We start from the raw sequence: 19,962 nt of genomic DNA on the forward strand, positions 1-19,962 counted from the left end.
CTTCAAAAATCAACTGGTTGCGAGCTTTCCAGCAGTTCCAGTAAATGATGGCAAGCAATTGAAGATTACGGTCAGTATTCTTCAACGGGTTAAGTATCTCTGTTGATGCAGTCCACCATGTCCAAAAGTCTGAGGGGGAAGACAATCATGAAGATAACTCTGAGACCATACGTCTTTAATTCTAGAGTAATCGATCAAACAATGAGTGACTGTTTCCGTTGTTTCATGACAGCAGGAGAATATTGGTGATATAGATGGGAAGTGGTGATGAATCTGAGCAAGCACCGGAAGCCGGCCATGGAGAGCTTTCCAGATAAATAATATAATTTTGTGAGGCAAGTTCAACTTCCATAAATCAATCCACGACTTTTTCTACTGCATATAATTAGGGCAAAGCTCCAGAGGCGGATGGTAAAATAAATAGCCAATTCTGTAACCTGAAACTGTATCATATTGCTTGGATTTGTTCAAATCCCATTGTAATTTGTCCCTACTTTGCTGAATTTTAACTGACAAAATCCTGTTTGCAACGTTTTGGAGAAATAATTATTGAATAAGATTTTGATTCCAATTTCTGTCTTCACTAATTAGATCTTTAACTCTTGAAACCAATTCAGAAATAGCCTGTCTATTTGGCATGTCAGAAATTATTAAAGGATACGGAGGAGACAGCTAAGGATCCTCAAATGTTCGGATATTCTTACCAGTACCCACAGTCCAATTAAGATCCTTTTCAACAATCTTTCGTCCTTCCAGTATGCTTCTCCATCCTCAAGAAGGTAAGACTCCAATTTTTGCTGTTATAGCATTACCATTGCTAAAGTATTTACCTCTTAGGATTTTGAATAATAAGGAAGTAGGCTGTGTTATGAGTCGCCAAAACTGTTTGCCTAAAAGTGCCAGATTTTGGATTCTGAGATCTTTAAATCCAAGGCCTCCTTCTTTTCGTGGGCGAGTCATAGTGTCCCACCTAATCCAAGCCATCCGCCTTTCAGAACATTTTTGTCCCCACCAGAACTGAGAAAGTAGAGAGTGAATTTCCGAAATTAAGCCATCAGGCAACTTGAAGCAAGACAATGTATAAATAGGAATAGCTTCTCCCACTGCCTTAAACAATACGTGTCTACCACCTGACGAAAGAAGATTGCGTTTCCATGCTTGGATTTTTTTTCGAACCTTTTCTTTGATCATATTAAAAGAAGCATTTTTCGATTTAGAGACTGTAGAAGGCAAACTAAGGTATTTATCATGAGCCCCAATATGATTAATATTCATAGAGTTAGCCAGTAGTGTACGAGTAGTGGAGGGAGTGTTGTGGCTAAAAAATACAGCAGATTTATTAAGATTTACCCTCTGGCCACTGATGCTTTCATAAGAATTCAGTAAATACAGTATATTTGAACATGCTTCAGGATTAGCCTTATAGAATAAGATGGAATCATCAGCAAACAGGAGGTAGTTGACCTTGGGACATCGCCTATGTATCTGAAGACGCTGAATTAGTCTGTTTTGTTCTGCCTTATGTAGCAAGAAGGAGAGACCTTATGCACATAAAAGAAAAAGATCCGGAGATAGAGGATCTCCTTGTCGAATACCTCTATTTGGTTTGAAGAAATCATAAGGTTGTCCTTCCACAATAATAGAATAAGAAACAGTTGTCACTAATTCTCGAATCCACATGATCAATCGGGAGTTAAAACCAAACTTCTCCAATATAAACTAAAGAAAGTGTCATTCCACCTTATCATATGCCTTACTCATATCTAATTTTAGCGTCATTTCATTTTCGAGTCCCCTTTTTTTGTTCTTCAAGTAATGCATACACTTGTGAGCAATTAGGATATTATCAGAGATTAATATGCCTTTAATAAAAGCGCATTGTGTAGAGCTAATTAGTCTATTCATCATACCATGAAGTCTATGTACAAATACTTTGGAGATAATCTTGTAAAAGACTGAAGATAGGTTTATTAGTCTTATCTGAGTCATATTTTTAGCATCAGAAATATTGGGGATAAGACATATCTGAATGTGATTAAAACTCTTCAAAATTCTGTCCCAAAAAAAAAAATTCTTAATTGCTCAAAACACATCACCACTAAGTATGTTCCAGAAACTTTAAAAAAATTTTGTTATCTAACATATATATTAAAAATTTGATTAAAATTAATCAAAACATCAATTTATAAGACGAGAATAATTTTCGAATATATAATTAAAAATAATAAGAATACAAAATTGCTTAATATAAAATTTTTTAAACTAGCTCGGAAGTATATTTTACTTTCATATAGAAAAAATCGAAGAAAAAACTTTTTATTATAAAAATAATTTGAAAATGATATACAACAAAAAAATTATAAATGAAGAATAATAATATCCACCCATAAAAATTAGCAATAATGTTTTAGACTATTATAGTAATTTAGTATTCAATTTGTAATTTTAGTTGTAGGTTTTATAGAAGTAAAAAAAAATATATGCTAATATAAATATGAAATTAAGAGGATTAGGGCTCAAACTTCAAACAGACGGCCTCTGCCCTCAGAAGTTCTGACTCAGACTCACCCTCACTCCAGCGGCGCCGGCGACATTCATTCGCAGCACAGGCAGCACCGGCCACTGGCGTCTCTAGCTCTCTCTCCCTCACGTCTCGAACGCACCGGAATCAGATATCATCCCTTCCTCTCTCATAGCTCTCTCTCTCTCGTAGCTCAGCCCAGAGCAAAGAGAGCACCGGCGGCGACGACGACTCGGCTCTCTCCCTCCCACCGGCTTCCCTGGCTCTCTCTCCCTCACAGCTGCGAAGGCGCTCTCTCTCTCTCTGTCTCAGCTCTGCGGCGGACGGCGGTGACGTGGTCTTGTTCTCCGCCGGCGACGTCCTCTTCGTTCTTTATTTAGCTTGTAAGCAACTGATGCTTTGGTTTGTATATATTTTTATAGCTGCGTGCTTTACATTCGTTTACATTTCTTTTATTTCTTTTATTTTATATTAGATGTTGATATAGATATATTAGTTACATTAATAGAAGTCTTTAAAAAATGCAGTTAGTTATCCTCAGACTTAGATTGGGTTCGTGCACACACAAACCCTTAGCAGCTCAAACCCGCGGGTTCGGGAACTGCGATTTACTCCCTCCGGCCACCGCGTTCACAGGTTGTTATTCCTTTTCTTTCTTTCTGTCGTTTGTTGGTTCGAATCTGCTTCTCTTTCTCATTTACTATTAGTATGCTCAGTTAGTATGCTATTTCTCTCTCTTCTTTTGTTTTGGAACTGTTGTGTTGTTCTGGAAGTTTTATTTGGGTTTCGGTTTGATTGTTAAATTGTTCTATTTGTGTTCTAGTTTTCGTTGTTGCTAAATACTGTATTTTATTTTTATTGTATGTTGAGATGTAATGTCGACTATTTAGACTAGTTTAATGTTGAGCTTCATATATTTCTATATTTTTAGGTGAAATCTTACTTCTCACATGAACTTTTCATAATTTTGACTGAACTGCAGGAAAAAAAAAAAACAATTAGTGATTGACTTTTTTAGTTTAAAACCAATCCAAACACATATCAGAAATCTATACTTGGTTTAGTTGAAAGAAAAATTGTGTTCAACTCTTAACAGATGAGTGCAGTGTTGGTTATGCCATTTGAATTTGTCTTAAAAGGTTTGATTGTGTTTTGTTGTTTTATTTTGTCTGATAAATCAGATATACCTTCTGCTCAGTAAGAGAGCTTGATTTAGGTAACATTTACCGAAGTCATATTGGACCGTCTCTCTGCAGGTTTGTCCTGCAGCCCTGGGTTTCATAACGTGGCACTGGCATTTCCATTGGGAATGATGAATAATCCAATATTTAGGCCTTTGATACCATTATGTCACACTACTTGTTCCTTGACCCCAGCTTATCGTCTCTTTTCGCAATACAATTACTTTTTCTCTCAACCTACCTTTCTATCAAATGCGCTGCAGAATTATATCAATTCTGATAACCCTTACCATGGCCAAAAGATCCATTCCCAGATTCTGAAATCTGGCTTTGTTCCAAACACTAACATCTCCATAAAGTTACTGATATTGTATCTTAAATGCAATTGTTTAAGGTATGCACGCCAGATGTTTGATGGTTTACATGACAAAACTTTAACTGCATATAACTATATGATCAGTGGCTATCTCAAACAAGGGCAAGTAGAAGAGTCACTTGGCTTGGTGCATAGGCTTTTAGTGTCTGGTGAAAGGCTTGATGGGTTTACTTTTTCAATGGTGTTAAAGGCATCTACTTTGGGTTGTGGTGTTGCTATGATTAGTGATCTAGGCAGAATGGTACATGCCCATATAATCAAATCTGATGCTGAGAAAGATGAAGTTCTTTATACATCACTAATTGATTCTTATGTTAAGAATGGGAGAGTTGCTTTTGCTAGGACTGTGTTCGATGTGATGTCTGAGAAGAATGTGATATGTTCTACGTCCCTCATCTCTGGTTACATGGATCAAGGCTCCACCAAGGATGCAGAATGTATATTTCACAGGACATTGAACAAGGATGTAGTGGTGTTTAATGCAATGATTGAAGGCTACAGTCGAACAGCTGAATTTGCCATGAAATCTCTTGATGTTTACATTGACATGCAGAGAATGAACTTCAGGCCAAATATGTCTACATTTGCTAGCATAATTGGTGCTTGCTCAATGCTTGCATCATTTGAAATTGGTCAACAAGTACAAAGTCAGCTGATGAAGACTCCATTTTTTATGAACATTAAATTAGGAAGTGCTCTTATAGACATGTATTGCAAATGTGGAAGAATTGTAGATGCCCGAAGAGTTTTTGACCACATGCTTGAGAGGAATGTATTTACATGGACATCCATGATTGATGGATATGGTAAGAATGGGTTTCCTGATGAAGCACTTGAGCTGTTCGAAACGATGCAGAAGGATGACTTTATTGTACCCAATTTTGTAACATTCCTCAGTGCTCTCTCAGCTTGTGCACATGCTGGGCTTGTAGAAAAGGGTTGGGAGATCTTTGAGAGAATGAACAATGAGTACATGGTAAAACCAGGGATGGAGCACTATGCTTGCATGGTTGATATGTTAGGACGTGCAGGGAGGCTGAATCAGGCATGGGAATTTGTCATGAGGATGCCTGAGAAGCCCAATTCCGATGTGTGGGCTGCTCTACTTAGTTCATGCAGACTCCATGGTAACGTGGAGATGGCAAAATTAGCTGCAGATGAGCTTTTTAAGCTAAATTCTGATGGAAGGCCGGGGGCATATGTTGCACTATCCAATACTTTGGCTGATGCTGGGAAATGGGATAGTGTTAGTGAGCTTAGGGAAATAATGAAAGAGAGGGGAATATCAAAAAACACTGCTCGCAGTTGGGTTGGAGCTGACAGTGTTTATTAATCCACACATGCAGGTGCAAAGTTGCACAAGAAGGAATATATCTTACTTTTGTGATGCTCAATACATTTGATTACTTATTTATTTAAGCATCAGATGTTCATATAAGGCTAACCAACCATGGATTCTTATGGTAGTGATGCTGCAGTAAAATTTTACAGTTTTGATTGAACTTCTTATAAATGTCTGATAGAACAACTGAAAGAACTGCAGTGTTCAGTATGAAATTAGAAGTTAATTGTTACCTGAGGTCTTCCCTGAACCTTTTTGTCAACAAATACTTCTCAAACTTGAGTGATGACATATGGCATGCAATGCTTTACTATGATATTCTGTTTCTATTGATGTACTCAGTTGACAGAATTATTAAGGATTTACAATGCTTGTTCTAAGATTGTGCAAGTGTTTGCTCAAGGCCACAAATGAGATGCAAAGTTCCATGTTAAATAAAATTGCGATGATTTTGATCATTTCCAAGGATGTTTTGTCCCCTCTTGCATAAGTACCTCTAATGCCGCAAAAATGAGTTATAGCTTCTTTTCACGAGCCAATTCTTAATTAACATTAATAGCTATCCGGTTTGTTATTTTTGTGATTAGAGGTCTGCAATTATCCTTTCCTGAAGTGGTATTGTCAATTGATTTAATGTTTTCATTATGTTTGGGTTGTTTTATGGCCATTGCAAGGAAGTAAATAAATCCTGGCCTTTTGTTGTTGTTTTCAGTTTCAAATTTGTCACGATGAAATTAAAAAGCAAAACTGAAAAGTGCGCCATGGAAAAGAAGAGGAAAAGGAAGCTGGAAAAAATTGTTGACGTTGAGACAGATAATACATTGAATGCTGAAGGTATAATATTTTGATAGATGTTTTTTCTTCCCCTTTTTGAAATGTTATCATGTAGCATTTATTTATTAATGAAACAACTGGCTTACTGTACTGTTTCAGTGGATAATGGAATGCAAGTTGGAAAGGAGAAAAAGGAGAAATCTTCTATCAATAGAAAGAGGAAGAATAAAGATAAAAATCGTCGCAAGGGTGAAGTTGATTTAGAGGAGAATAGTGGTGAGCTAGTGTCAATAAGCATTGAATTTCATTTTAATGGTTCATCAAAGTGCCATATGTTGATATTAAATTTGTTTCCACTTCTATTAGATGGGATTGTTCATGACCATCCTTCTGAAGCTCAAGAAATCAAAGATACTGAGGAGCATGGAGATGCTGATACTGGAGCAGCCATCAAATCCCGTAATTAACAATTTGGTTTTATTTATTGGAAATAAAATGTCCCTTCTGAACTTCCATTTATTTTTCGTTACTCATGGAATTCGTCTTTCTCTTGTAGGTAAAAAGAAATCTAAAAAGAAGAGGAAAAAGGAAGCTAGTTTTGTAAATGAGGTGGAAAATTCTCCAAAAAAAGGAGGGGACCCTGATCAGGATCAAATTTATGTTATTTCTTCTGGGGATGAGGACTTCTCAAAAGGAATGAGAAGTATGAATTTTCAAATGGATTGGGATTAGTTTGCATTTCTTTAGAAAAATTGTGCCCATTGATCTTATATTTGCATGATTCATGCATGGATAATGGACTTATATCGTAAGCATTTATAGTCGTAACATGATTAATATTTATCTACCCAACTTTACTGGTCCTGAAGCAAGTTGGATTCAAATTCATCATTTTTATTTTTCTGCATTGATGTCTGCTGTGCCTATTATTTCTGACGTGGTTACTTAAAACTGCAGAGTGGATCACGGAATACCATCAAAGTAGACCAGGGCTGAATATATTGCAGGAGCAAATTGACGAATTCATAACTGCTCATGAGGAAAAACTGGAGCAGGTAAAATGTTTAATAACCCTCTTGCATTTATTTCCCAGCTTTGAAAAATAACAATTGGAGCAGTGGTAGACTTTAACATTTTCCTATTGTTAATCCCTTCTGTTCAAAACTACACATTTGAAATGTATATCTGTTCTCCATAATCTGGCTGAATCCTAAGCCATTTTATATATTGTTAAATCATATGAAGTTATTCTCTTCCAATGATATTTTGATATTTAACAATCCATTGCCAAATGTAAGATCTTAACATTAATTTACTCCATATCTTTGGTTTCCAATGTTATGCACAATACAGGAAAGGATAGAGAGAGAAGAACGTGCAGCAGAAGGGGGTTGGACTGTTGTTGTACATCATAAGGGTAGGAAGAAAACTACCGACGCCGAAAGTGGGGTAGCTGTGGGATCTGTTGCACAAGCTGCAGTGGAGAACAAAATGGCAAAAAAGAAGAATAAAGAAGTGAAGGGAGATTTCTACCGGTTTCAAAAGAAAGAAGCCCAGAGGAATGGTATGAGCTGCATTGAATTTATCATTTCAATTTCAAAAACAAATAGTCTAATCAATTGGTGTATGCAGAAGCTTCCTTACTTTTATTTTGAATTTCTAAGTCATAACTTCGTACAGGATTTGTTGAATTTGCACCTTATTTTTATTGAGATAAATCATTTTTGCTTTTCTTGCAGAGATCATGATGCTGCAGAGCAAATTTGAAGACGACAAAAAGAGACTGCAGCAATTAAGAGCTGCCAGAAAATTTAGACCTTATTAACAGTTTTCTAGAGCACAGGGATCCAATTCTTTTTTCTTTCACCCTTTGGGATCATGGGAAAATACCCTAGGGTTGGAATTGATCATAGAGATGGAAAATCTTAAATAGAACGGTTTAAAAGTCCCAATTTTGTAGCTGCTGTCAATTTATTTATTATTACTATAGGTGAATTCTTAATGTAATTTTGAGTAGTTGTTTTACAACGTTGGCGAAACTTCTTAGGCCCTATTTCCGTTGACATAGTAGCTTTGTTAAATTATTATTATTATTTAGGTATTTTGTGGTTTAGTCTCTGAGATCAACACAATATTAGCTAAATTGAAGAAATATTTCAGTCAAACCACTAAAACTTGGTTAATAGTTAATTTATCTGGTGATCTCAAAAGAGAGACAAAGGAGATATAGATGCTAGTCTCCCTAAAAAAATTCTGAATGATGAATTATCATTGTTGATATTGAAATATATCCATTCGCGTTTACTAATTGAAATGACAAATACAAATTCCCACCGTCATATAAATGGCAATACACCTAAATATGAATTGGCCAATTCTATGATGGCTATGAGTTAGTATTTAAATTTTGATTAATTTATTTTTTGTAATAAATTTTGATTTTTTAAAAATAATTTATTTTTATTTTTTATAAATTAAATATTAATTTTTAACTTTTTTCTAGTAATTTAATACCATTTTTTAGACACCATACAAATTTGCAATGCTAGCTGAATCTCTTTAATTAAGTGATTGCCATAAAAATTTAAACCATCTTATTTGCATATGATTACGATAAATTACATAAAAACTTAAGAAATGAAAAATACCCAACACTTTTTTCTTTGAATTCAATCTTCTCATGTGATCTTGTACCTTTTGCTGTTTTGTCATTTTTTTTACCATGAAAAATTTACCTTAATCAGACCCAAATTCCACCATGACCTCTTTGGTCTTCTTCCCTACCTCCCATCCAAATTTCCACTTCTCACCGTTCGAACGCTCCGTGGCTTCCCAGCCGTTGCCGGAGGATTATTCTCCGGCTGCTGGCGCAAGGCAGTGACCAACTCCACAAAAGCACTTAGTATGAACTTGTGCAACTTCTTGTCATTCAAATTTATATGACAAAACAAGAGCTCTTCCATGAAATCCCAATCCACCCTTTGGTTGTTCCTTACCCTTGCATCCACCATTCCTTGCATGGAATTCTTGAAATCCTCATAAGGGCTCTCCGAAGATGCCAACACGGCCACACAGTTATCCACAAGCCTATGATCACGTTCACTATAATCACGATCGTGATGATTATGACCTTGGACATAAGTTTTTGCACTATGATATAATTGTGAAGATGGTGACGAATTATTATGTGTTGATACTGAAGTTGAATTTGATATAATTTCATCGTCATCACCTCTCAGAGTCGTATTCCTAAACGAATATGACTCTGAGAGTGCACGTGGCATAAAGAATCTATTAGATCCACGTAGATCAATTATGTCATCATAAAAAATAGGAGAAGATCCTACTTTTATATCTTTGTGTTCATCATCATAGCTTTTTTCTTCCGCTACCTTTTTAGATTTATTACACTCCTTATTTTTTGTGGCGATTGTGGTGGCAGTGATAGTGGCAGTGGTAGCTTCTTCATCGTCGTCTTTTAGATAAAGCGACTTGAAATTCTCGAAGAGAAAGCGATCCACATCGGCTAGGGTCGCTTCTTCATCTTTGTTGGTGTCTTTTTTCTTGTTTTCCAAGGCAAAAGAAGGTGTCCTTGGATGCTTGCAACTTGAGAGAACCCATTTCTTAGAGGGTACTAAATGAATTTGTGGGTGAGAAGTGTTTTTGATCTTGGATATGTAATGTTTAAGAGATTTTTTAATCTTCTTGGGCATGATTTGGTTATAATTTTAGTGAAGGTTTTGGAGAGTGTAGTGGTTTATAAAAGAAATAAAATTGACGTTTCTATGGTGCATAATTATTATAGCAATTTAATTTAATTTGACGAATTAGGAATTTGGTGAAAAGCATGGTTGAGAATTCAAACTTTTTACCGAATCTCTTTAAAAAAAAAATATTTGATTCTATAAAAAGATGGGTATTCTTGCTTAGCAAGATCTTTAATATTTTAGTATCATTTTTTGACAAATTTGGAGAATACTTGGGAGATTGTTTCTGCTTTTCAGAAAACAAATCTTTATGCTTAGAAAAACAGTCAAAGGTGTTGATATTATTTCCCAACATTACCGAGATTTTATTTTTATCTTTCTTTTTTTTCTTTTCTTTTTTTTGGTAAAATGCAATTTTCTATGATGTGGAAATCAATATTTTTCTTTTTCTTATCTCTTCTTTTCTCTTTCCTATTTTATGAAATTCTTTTAAATAAATAGATGATGATATTATTTCGTGGGGCACAAAAATTTATTTCATGAAAATATGAAATTAAAGAATGTCTCTATTTAGATGACAATTTAAGTGCACTAACAATTATGCTTTGAAACTCCGGGGGAACATTGAATTGGAAAAACATAAACTTCCGCGTAAGTATTAACGGTTAATTGACTTAATTCAGAGCTAACAATAACATACAACCCGTATCACGAATTTATTAATGCAAGTTATTTAGTAATATATTTAGTAAAATAAAGGTTATTTATTAGACACGTTAAAATTTAAGGTTTAGGGGAAAAAATAAGTGTGTTGATTCTAATGTTCAATTATTTTATAAAAATACAAAAAAATAGCTATTAAATTAATCATTATATATTTATGTATAAATAAATATGTGTATTGTTCAATTTATTTATAACGTATATTTAATATTTTATATAAATAATTAATTGTATGACTACTTTTTTGTGTCAAAAAAACGTAGTTATTATTTTATTTTTATACAGAAATATTTATAAGTTTTTGTTATATTTTTTTCCCTTTTCTAATTAAATGTTTTTCTAATGATATAATATTCAATAGATTCCTAATGCACTAAGTAAAGCAAATAATACAATACCAATTAATTATAACTCAAATGACATAGTTTTTCTATACTTATTTAACAAATTGCGGATTCAAGTCTCTTTAGTTTTAGTAAAAAAAAAAAAATGCTTCCATAAAAATGCGTAAAACGTTTTTTTGTAAAGACGCTTACATGTCATATTATTATTGGACGAATCGGTTATTTTTAAATTTCTTAACAAATTAAAATAAAACCGATTTTTTATAACAATGATAATAAATTTAATTTTTTTAGGAATCTAATTGTATTTTTAATTTTTTAGAGATTCAAATGTCTGCCAAAATAAAAAGTGAGAGATATATTTGACTTTTTATCAAAAAATTTAAAGATATTTGATTTAGATTAACATGACACATATAAATATCTTTAAAAAAAATATTTTTAGTATATTTATTAAAGTAATCTAAAAAAATAAATAATACGATAAATGTGGTGTATTGTATTCGTTAATCAAATTGGCATTCGGTGCGCCTTATTGTTGTTATTATTTTTAGTTTAGCAACGTGCGTATTTTAAATTTGGATATATATATTATTTAATTATAATATATATCAATTGATTTTTTTTCGTCTTACGCATATACTTGCGATATATAGAGATATCATACAGATAAAGTAATGAGATCATCATTTAGTAATCAATACTTTTTATTTGTACCCTCCTATAAATGAATTCAATTTTAAAAGTATATATTATATACAGAGAAAAGAATGTGCCACGTATAGAATATATTTAATCATATTTTAAAATTTGGCCAAATTAGAAATAAATGATAATGTATTACATATGTTATTGTGCATAAATACACCCTATTGCTCACCATTGGTTCAATTAAGATATTTTAAACCAAGTTGAACTTGATTCGTAATAAATGCTGCTAACCTATGGCATGTAATCTCAGCAGGGTGACAACGCCGGCGGATAGGAATAGAATTTTACTCTATCCGATTCTATTCTATGTATTACAATAATTGTACATAGAATTCGTTTTACTTTTATTTATGGATAATAAAATGTTGAAGCCTAATCAGTTTTTGTTAGTGTCTTTATTTGTCGTTATAATTATTAAAATTTAATAAATAATATAAAATTTTAAAATTTATATAACCACTGTTACATACATAACATAAATTAAAGTAAATATTTAAATATGATATAATATAATTAATTATTTATTAATTATTTTATATATACTATACATATTAGGTGCTATCTATGGTGGCAGTAAAGATTGAATGGCTACAATGACTAAGCCGGCTGAATCAACCAGTGCCGGACACTTAGAGAGTTTGGAGATTATTTGACTTTCAGGTGCACTATATTAATGACGATAAAATTGTTAATGAAACACAATAAATATATGTTGCTGTGGTTAAAACTAAATTAACAAAAAATTCACAAAAAAAAAAATTTAAAAATTAAAATTTTATTCGGTATTTGATTTGAGAAAAAATAAATTATGCTTCTGTTGTACTTTTCTTGAGTCTATCACCGCAGGGTCTTTTTTTGTGAACGACTTGGTGATCGTGTGGTGGAGAAGTTGTCGCTGATAGTGTAACGTCTCTAGTATTTGTGGAGAGTATCTTCGAAACCATGAGTAGAATGTTGTAGGTGGAACAAGTTGGTGTTCCCTTCATACTTCACCGGGGAGGAGCGCCTCATCCAAGTTACTACCTTGTGCTCCGGAGGCTGAAGCAAACCTAGTGACTATAATAAACTGGTCCTGTAACGAACGACATTATCAAACGTTATTGACGTAAACATCAATGTCGCCTTAGTCTCGTCTTCGGTCTTCACCATTAAACATGCCAATAACTTCAAAATCAACGTTTCGCATTCTACCATGCCTCCGGCCAATAATAGATCCAGCACCATCGATACAAAACTAATATTGCTTCATCAACTCTCAAGCTCATTTTCTGGAACGACATCCGCCGCAACCTACCCTATTTCTTGAGGCTGCCGGCGACACCGTCTCTCGCCGATATCCATTGAATCCTTGACCTTTATACCCTTGCTAAAGGATAGCAATTTCTACTAATACCCCCGGTAAAAGAGACAAGAGTTACCGTAATTAATTTCTTAAATAAAGATTAACCTAACTAACTATGATGCCACTTGTCATCTTCTCATTGGATGGTCAATGAATAGCCACCACTAGTCACCAAAATTGTGGCCACTAGAGACGTGGCCTACATATTATATATTAAAATTATATTATATATATCTATATAGCGGGATGGGTAAAGACGGGTATTATCTAAACCCAACCCGTTCTATCTCTTTTAAGAATCTGCTCTGCTAAAATTTGTCCCGGTGTGGGACGAATAATTACCCATCCCAAACGAGTAGGGACGGAAGAGATATCAGATATCTGCAAGTTCGAGTGGTATTATCATCCTTAAATCTCAGCAAAAATGTTGGACTGTTGGTAAAATAAAAAAAGTCTAATTATTTTTAATTGAGATAATAAAAATCACACATGATAAAAGTTATAAATTATGGTGAATAATGCTTTATTTTTTCATTTTAACAATTTTCTATTTTAGAGTTTTCCCCCCTAATGATATATATCTACCTAATAGAATGCTAAAATTTCCTTTTGGATGAATATTTCATTTCACTAAGAAGAGGCATCATTCACATCATATTTGTTGGATGATGAGTTAAATGTGGTTTGCTCTTCTTTTTTTTTGTTTTCTTATGTTTAATTTATTAATCTTACGTGGCGCGCGTTACACTTTTCAATATTCGTTAAAAAAATGTTAAGTGGATAAGTTATTTTTATAATCTTGTTTAATTATTATTTTTTCTTCTTTTTATACATCTCTTTCATCTTCAATTGATTTTTATTGTTCTGCTAATAAACTATTGGAGTGAATTAGTTAAACTTAGAGTAAGCAATCAAAATGGTACTAAAAAATTTATATTATTGATAAAAAAATCTTTAAAAATTGTTAACGATAAATAATTTTTTAAAAAATTAAAAAATTAGACACAAAGAATTAAATATATATTATAAAATAGATTTTAAAGATAAAAAATATAATTTTTTGTTATTTATAAAAAATATAATATTTATTACTTTTTTTTTGCATTTTTTAATTATTAAGAGATTATTTTGTCGATAATATTTTTTAAGAACATTTGTGTTCGCGCTCAATTGAATCTTTAAAATACCAAATAAATAATTAATGTGTTTAACTTATTATCAAAATGACTTGATTATGTAACATTACCGTTAGTTGTTATTATTATTTGGTATTTTCCCTATATTTAAACAAAAAAATATGCAAATAAAAGAAATTATCTTAAGATCTATTTTTTATTGATAATGATATAGAACTAAGTCTAATTAAATAGAAAGATGTAAGGTAATCTATTCTTGTATATATTTTTCTTATTATGAAACAAAAGAATGACCCTAATAAACATTATACAGAAACTAATTTGTAATAAAATACAAATTTATTTTAATTGGATCCCTACACCAATTTTTTTTCAATTAGGTCTTCTTGGTAATAGTTGGCTTAATTGTATAGGGACCCAACTAAAAAAAACATTGGTGTAGGGACTGAAATAAAGAGAAAAAAAAGTGTAAGGACTCAATTGAAAAAGAAATTTGGTGCAAGAATCCAACTAAAAGAAAAAAAATATAAAGACTTAATTGAAAATTTCGAGAAACTATAAGAACCAATAGAGTAATTAAACATAATAATAATAATAATAATAATAATAATAATAATAATAATAATAATAATGTGAATTATTTTGGTCAAGCTACTAATAAGTTATCTATGTATTAAATGTTAATTAGAATTGAGAGGTGGATAGTCATTGATGTGAGGAAAATAGAAAATGTCTTATCAAATGGCATTGGTGAAAACATGCGTACTTCAATGCTAAAGATTCTCATAACAGAAATAACAGAAAGACCTTTTCAGAACACAAACAAAGAAAACAAAACAAAGAGAAGAAAAAAAAAGAGAGGGAGAGGGAGAGGGAGAGAGATGGCTACTAGCAACAATGGAACAGCTGCTGCAAAGGAAAGAGAAAAGGAAGAGAGGAGGAGGAGGATCGCAGAGAGAGGTAGCGACAGGATGGCATTGATCACTGGTAAGATCAATACCCTTCCTCCGCAACCTCCCTCTGGAACCTCCTCCCCAAGACAATCCTACCATCACCAAACGCAATCATTAGGAAATTTCGATAAGCATTTGGACAATGCTGATGATCTTCCTCGTCATTTGCGTCCTCAATCTTTGTCCCCTGCATTTGCTTCTGAATATGAAGAAGAGTACATGGGTAATATTCACATTTAATGTTTATTCGCAAAAACAATTAGTTTGATTCAATTTTTACCTGCTAAGGTTAAAACGAAATGAATGAAAAGGAACTAATTATATTTTATGGTTACAAAATTTAGATATCAATTAATCAATCTTCTTGTTAATATATTGGATAAAATGATGATCACGATTATATTTGCAATCCAATTAATAAAATTTTTGAAGAACTAAATTCCCTTGGAATAATCATCAACCGATACAATAATAAAATCGTCATTGCAATAGTAAAAATTTTGAAATTCATCTCCATAGTTGTTGGCCGATTGGAAATGCATGATCTTATGCATGCAGCAATAAAAAATAAAATAAAAATTGCAATTATGTAATGACCCTTAGAAAATAGTGACTAGTTAGTGTGAAAGGAATCTGATAGTGTACGTGATGACACCAGATTAGAAATGCATGATCTTATGCATGCTTCAGTTATATTTCATATAATTTGATTTTTAATATTTGAATGAAAATGGGAAAATTTGCAATAACAAGTTGAAATGCAAAGAAATTTCATAATATTTACAATGAATACATACATGTTATATTTTTAGGTCATGCAAATTTATAATTATATTGAATTTAATATTGATACATTGATATGATATTCATTTGGATGATATTTAATTATATTTAATAATATACATTTAGATATATCCATAATTTTTTTGAAATTATTGTTGTCATTTTTTTAGGTGGTTCTGAGAATGAACAAGATTCCTCGGCAGCTTTGTCAAGGTTAAAACATCAGGGTGGATTTAGGTACTCAAATTTTAAAGATTATGACATTCAGAAACAATTAGAGCAACAAGATTCCGAAGAAGATAATATGTCAAAGAATATTGATGGCTATGAAGGCAATAGTGGCAAAATAAAACTGCCGCTGGCTTCAAAGGCTGCTCAGATGAAAGCAGCCCTTGAAGCAAAGCGGTCAAAGAGAACCGGATCGCCTAAGCCGGCACCGTTCTTCTCCTCAAGAGAGCTCAACGCATGCATCATAGCTTCTGAGACAAAAAGAGCCCTCAGCTCTTTGATGATAGCAATGATAGTTGTGTTCTGTTACATGATCTCGGCTAGGGTGGAAGCCATGAGACCACTTTACATACTCTTGATAACCAATGTCACAATCGTGCTGAGTCGCTTGTATAGCGAAAAAGCGAAGCTTCTAGAAGAAACCAATGGCGTAAACGAAGACCCTGTGGATCTACAAAGCTGGGGAGATGCAGTGAGACTCTTGGAGAGAGGTTTGGTTGCATATCAAGCCATTAGAGGGATTTTCATAGATTGCAGTATTTACTTAGTGATTGTTGTATGTGGTGTTTCAATGGTTTAAGGTTTTTGATACGGTAACGTTAGAAAGACAAAAAAAAAATAGTCAAAATTTGTTTTATTTAGTATTTATTAATTGCGGTAGTAATTAATGAATGCTAAATAAAATAAGTTCTGATTGATTTTGACTAAAGTTTTTTTGTTACCAGATATTTTCGTTCTGCTATTAGGGTTTGTTTGTTTCGAATTTTGTTTTCTGAGTGAAACTTCTTCATTTGAGTGTTTGTTTGGTTTAAATTCTTATTGTGGAATGAGAAATGATATAGTTTCTAAAACAATTTTGATGGAACTAAATAAAGAGTTTATTTCTTGCAAGAAATTAATTAATTTAATTAGTGTATGTGTTGGAAGTCGAAATTTTTCCTTTATTTTTGATTTAGAAAAGAATTTGAAGCAAACTACTCTTGAGGAGGAAGCTAACTTTTGTTCTTGTTAAGTAGCAAGAATGTAAAGTTTATAGAAGTTTTTTCTTTTGTAAATTTAATTTAAAGGAAGATTATGGTTTAATTTGAATTCAATGTTGTAATAGATAAAAATGTGCCAAAAAATTAAGTATGTTAATAAATCGATAAAAATATGGTGATAAAATAATTGATACGGTCGCAGATATGACTCTTTTAAAAGCGTGTCGATTGTTTTAAAATGTGATTTTTATTCTTATATATTTTTTTTCATTTTTTGACATATTTTTAAAGCATGATAATAAATTATTTTTTTATAGTGATATTATTAAAGGATAAAATCTCTATAAATTTCATACATGTGAAGACACTTATATGTCGTATTATTATTAGATGTATCGGTTATTTTTTAATTTTTTAACAAATCAGAATAAAATTAATTTTTTTTATAACAATAACAATAAACTCAATTGTTATTAGATTCAGTCGAACCAACTAATTTACAAAATTTACTGGACCATGTTTTTTTTGTTTTTTTTTAAATAAAAATCAGGGATATATTTGTTTTTTAATAAAAAAAATTTAAACATGATTCGATTTAAATTGTGTAAATTGATCGAATCAAATCGGATCTAATAATTATAATACGAACAATTGGATTTATTATTATTACTATAATAAACCAATTTTATTCTAATTTATTAAAAAATAAATTATTAACCGATTTAATAAAAATATCCAATAATATCATGACATATATAAACATCTAAAAAAAGACATTTTTAATGTCTTCATCCACATTCTAAACATACAAACTTTCTAGGCACCATCATATATATTTGATTTGTTTTATTAGGTATTATTTAATTGTACTCTTTATTTTAGCCATGTGCATCACTGAATCTCACTACACCTTCTTGATCGAGTGTTATTTAATATTTACTAATAGAACTTGTTTGATTGCATGTGACTTAATAAAAGTTACGGTTTCCATCCATATTAATAATTACTGAGGCCTACCACCAACCAATTTTTAATTTCTTTGCATGATATGTAGCAATCATGCCTATCTGCTATATATTGACACACACGCACAAACACATATATATAGATTGTGTGGTTCCAATTCCATTTGTAACTAAGACATTGTTTGGATGTAAAGTGGAAAATGGGTGAAAAAAAAAAAATAGGTGGAAAAAAAATAAGAGGAAAGAAAATAGAAAAAAAAGTTAATTTTTTTTGTGTTGTTTGGATGAAGAAAAAATAGAAGGAAAGAAAGTAGAAAGAAATTTTTCTTTTGTTTGGATAGAAGAAAAAATAAGAAGATAAAAAATTATACCAAAATGAAATTACATTAATACCCTTTATAAATTATAATATACTAATATTATAAGGACAAATTTATAATTTTACCTATTTTCCACTCCAATCTAAATTTTCTTCTCAACTTTGGAGAGAAAAATTTAATATGAATCCCACATGTCCTTTTATATTTTCCATTTATTTTCCTTCTTGATCCAAACAATGAAAAATTAATTTTTCCATCCATTTTCTTCTCCTTCATTTTCTTTCCTTCCAAGTTTATTTTCTCCAAAGTCTTTTAAATAGATCGAGAAACAGTTTTTTGTTTTTATATATATAATTTACGATAAAAACTCACATACAGTTATTTATATATAAAGTTTATAATTAAAATTATTAGATAATAATTTAGTCAATTTTTTTAAATTATTTAATGAATTTCAAATATCAACTTCACATTAAAGACAATTACATATAAATTTTTACCATAATTTATTAACATAAAAAATAAGAAGCTTATTAAAATATATCAATATAGAATGGTGCTACAATGTACATGATCAAATTCTTTTGGTAGTTAAGTTTAATTAAGTTTTTCTTATAGTTTATTGGCATAATAAAAATCACTAAAATTATGTAAATTGACACTTTAAATAAGGTGGGAATTGAGATATATTGAGATGTTCATTAAAATATAATAAGACTTAATTGTAGACTTGGTTACAAATATATATTTGTTTATCTAGCATTTTTCTAAAATATGAAGTCATTTATATGCTTCTAATTTACCAACTATTAAAAACAATTATACACAACACATTTTATAAAATTATATTCCCTCCGGTTAGACTGCCTAGTATTTAAATCACAATCCTAGTATTTAGATTATTATACTAATTTACTATTAAATTTCAACATCAATTCATTAAGAGATAAGTCCTTTTCAATGATTCGATCTCTTTTGTTTTTCCTGTGACTAAACTCCCATTTATTTGGTTAATGTTATGATGACATATGAGCTATCGAAAGCATGAGGTTATTTGTTGCATTTATTATTAGAGCAGAGATTTGTTAGAATATTTTCCTTCTTTTTTGAACCTTATATTATTATACTTGTGTAACTTAGAAGCATAGCACATATGTGTAGGGCCAAAAATGTTTGAAAAACAATAAAAATTAATCTAAATTAATTTATTATAAATGTCAACCTAAATAAGATAATTCTAGATTTTATCTCCTTAATATTACTAATGTATATGAAACATACAAAATTGGACATTTTATTATTACTTGCGATATATGATATATCAATACCATTGATTGGAATGATATAAATATATTTTGTTTTTATTCAGAACGTTTTTAGAAATTATTTTTAATATGGAGATAAAAATGGTTATTTAGTTGAATATTGATATTTGAAGTCTATTACAGTATTGTGGATGTGCAAAAAAGGTATCTAGCTAACACAAGCTAGAATATTGACATGTGTCCAACACACATTTTGCGTGTTGCCAGGATGATGACACGTGTCTAACACAAACAATGATGACATGCGTATC

At 31.4% G+C, this 19,962-nt stretch overlaps 3 protein-coding genes across 6 annotated transcripts; 2 read left to right on the forward strand and 1 right to left on the reverse strand.

The window, feature by feature from the left end:
* The first annotated feature begins 2,536 nt into the window (after positions 1–2,536).
* Positions 2,537–8,295, forward strand: LOC107464061 (uncharacterized). Of its 4 annotated transcripts, none has more exons than XM_052254740.1 (9): positions 2,537–2,904; positions 3,049–3,157; positions 6,133–6,254; positions 6,354–6,470; positions 6,561–6,653; positions 6,751–6,897; positions 7,152–7,249; positions 7,548–7,758; positions 7,934–8,295. In XM_052254740.1, the coding sequence occupies exons 3-9, from the start codon at positions 6,149–6,151 to the stop codon at positions 8,017–8,019; spliced, it is 858 nt and encodes a 285-aa protein (XP_052110700.1). In that variant the 5' UTR covers positions 2,537–2,904; positions 3,049–3,157; positions 6,133–6,148; the 3' UTR covers positions 8,020–8,295. The 4 variants fall into 4 exon arrangements, 2 of the variants coding, with proteins under 2 accessions (XP_052110700.1, XP_052110701.1); XM_052254741.1 differs by having other exon boundaries at positions 6,372–6,470; XR_008002834.1 differs by lacking the exons at positions 2,537–2,904; positions 3,049–3,157; positions 6,751–6,897; ... (1 more) ...; positions 7,548–7,758; positions 7,934–8,295 and adding an exon at positions 3,645–5,424 and having other exon boundaries at positions 6,561–6,657.
* Positions 8,296–8,974: 679 nt separating this feature from the next.
* LOC107463969 (transcription repressor OFP14-like) lies at positions 8,975–9,907 on the reverse strand. The gene has a single exon (XM_016082864.3). The coding sequence runs from the start codon at positions 9,905–9,907 to the stop codon at positions 8,975–8,977; it is 933 nt and encodes a 310-aa protein (XP_015938350.1).
* Positions 9,908–15,038: 5,131 nt separating this feature from the next.
* On the forward strand, positions 15,039–16,701 carry LOC107463909 (uncharacterized). The gene is made up of 2 exons (XM_016082789.3): positions 15,039–15,333; positions 16,064–16,701. Exons 1-2 carry the CDS (start codon positions 15,039–15,041, stop codon positions 16,699–16,701), a joined length of 933 nt encoding a protein of 310 aa, XP_015938275.3.
* The last annotated feature ends 3,261 nt before the right edge of the window (positions 16,702–19,962 follow it).

Source organism: Arachis duranensis, chromosome 9 (genome assembly GCF_000817695.3).
Source record: "Arachis duranensis cultivar V14167 chromosome 9, aradu.V14167.gnm2.J7QH, whole genome shotgun sequence".
Lineage (NCBI taxonomy): Eukaryota > Viridiplantae > Streptophyta > Magnoliopsida > Fabales > Fabaceae > Arachis > Arachis duranensis.